This window comes from Choristoneura fumiferana, chromosome 13, assembly GCF_025370935.1.
Source record: "Choristoneura fumiferana chromosome 13, NRCan_CFum_1, whole genome shotgun sequence".
Lineage (NCBI taxonomy): Eukaryota > Metazoa > Arthropoda > Insecta > Lepidoptera > Tortricidae > Choristoneura > Choristoneura fumiferana.
Genome location: NC_133484.1, coordinates 18,548,998 through 18,551,047, shown reverse-complemented (window position 1 = coordinate 18,551,047; position 2,050 = coordinate 18,548,998). Strand labels below are relative to the sequence as shown.

At 35.1% G+C, this 2,050-nt stretch overlaps 1 protein-coding gene across 1 annotated transcript in view; it reads left to right on the top strand.

The window, feature by feature from the left end:
• The first annotated feature begins 627 nt into the window (after positions 1 to 627).
• The window catches only part of LOC141434534 (uncharacterized), a 17,493-nt gene continuing 16,070 nt past the window's right edge, over positions 628 to 2,050 (top strand). Inside the window, exon 1 of the mRNA XM_074096955.1 lies at positions 628 to 640. Within this exon, the coding sequence (XP_073953056.1) occupies positions 628 to 640 (13 nt within the window). The remainder of the gene's footprint in view (positions 641 to 2,050) is intronic.

The window sequence follows — 2,050 nt, the reverse complement described above, 5'->3', positions numbered from 1 at the left end:
TAGGGTTTTGCTCAAATATTTAGCAGTCATCTGGCTATTTTCCACATTGCAGTGACATATTCTGAATGTGTGCAGAACAGTTTTGTTTATTGGTAGACTCATGCTTTCCATCATGGGAATACGGAGAGGATCTTGGATTATCTTGACTTTTGTTCTTCGCCACAAGGTCAGTAGGTACTGTAAATAGTAAATTTCAGCTTCTATTTTTGTTAAATTGAAGATGGTCTTAGACGTCTTCAGGTGCTTATTTTTGTTTTCTTCTTAGTACATATTTATACAAAATATAGGTAGGTGTGTCTTTGGATGCAACAGCTCGAAGTTTGTAAACCTTAGTAGTAGGTAGGTACACGACGCTAAATAATTACGCAACCCGTTGGGAATCAAGTAGTAAGGGCAGCCCGCCACTACTGGCGGGGTGCTCTGCACACCTAAGCATCGTTGAGTAATGGAAAAAAAAAACATAGCTTCTGGTCTTCAATGCAGTCTTGGCCTACATTCCAACTTTGCAATGTTTTTCGAGCATTCTTCAATGGGCTACTACCTAACTGTTTACTCGCATGTTTCCTTTATCGATATAAGTATACATTGGATATAAAATGAAACGATAACAATTGTGTGAATTAAAAAATGTCTAAACCCTGTAAGCCAAAAACTTAACGTCTGGGACGGTACATATTTTATTTCGACTCATACTACAAATATAACTAACTACACATATTATTTACATTTAAAATCATTTTATTTACTCACAAGTTGCTATTTTATTTTTATCTATTAATCTGAAAATATAGTATTATCCATACTTAATATTATAAATGCGAAAGTAACTCTGTCTGTCTGTCTGTCTGTCTGTCTGTCTGTCTGTTACGCTTTCACGCAAAAACCGCTGAACGATTTGGATGAAATTTGGTACAGAGATAGAATAGACCATGGGAAAGAACATAGGCTATCTTTTATCGCGAAAAAAGGCTTTAAGGGGTTGAAATAGGGGTAAAAGTTTATATGGTGGAAGTTCGTCGCTGTTGGAAATAAAACCATGAAACTTGGCTTTTAGGCACTTAATAAGAAATAAGTCGGTGTGTTTTAGCTTTTTTGAAAATTCGACCTGTGAGGGGATGAAATAGGATGAAAGCTCATATGGAAGGTCCTCATTATCGACGATAAATCGATGTTTCTTTATGAAACTTGGTATTTGGCACGTGATAAGAGATAAATAATTGTTCGAGCGTTTTTTTAAATTCTTTTTCTTCTTAAAACCGGTTAAAATCGACTCGAACTCGCGCGTCAAGGGTTCCGTGCATAGGTATTTATGAATATCAAGTGTTAGCAGAGCCAAGCTCATAAGCAAAATGTACGCAATGTGGGGTCATTTTACATGGCTTATTAACATAGACAGTCAGACATGAAAAATTATGATTTTCAGATTTTCTTACTTATTTTGCTATAAAGGGAATAAAATTTGCTATAAGAGCTTCCATTATACAAAATTTCAAGTTTCTTGGACAGCCGAAAGTACCATAACTTTTTTGAGTTTAGGGTTTTAATTTCACTCGATAAATACTCCGCACGTTTACGGGATAAAGGGTCTTGACAGACAGACGGACGGACGGACAGCAAAGTCATCCTATAAGAGTTCCATTTTTTTCGTTTTGAGGTACGGAACCCTAAAAACATTTGTTCCGGCTCTTTTCAAATTTCGACATTTTTCATACCTACTTGAAATATGGGATGAAAGTTCGTAAGGAATTCCAAACAAATTTACTATAAGTATAGAAATATGTGTAGCAATGATTAGTAAGAATGCCGTCTTAATTATAATCCTACCCTCCTACCTTACAATACAGGACGTAAGATGTCAAGAGCTCACTATGAAGAATTAGTCCTTTTTGTTGGCAGGGTAGAATACTTATGTTTTACCAAATAATGGAAGAACAAAAATTAGTTTAGATTAAAGCAATGTATTAAAATAGGTTATTTTTCAGTAAACCGCAGAAGTTTCTATGTGCTATATTGGCAGAATAGGTACCCTAATAAATTAATACTTTCCAAA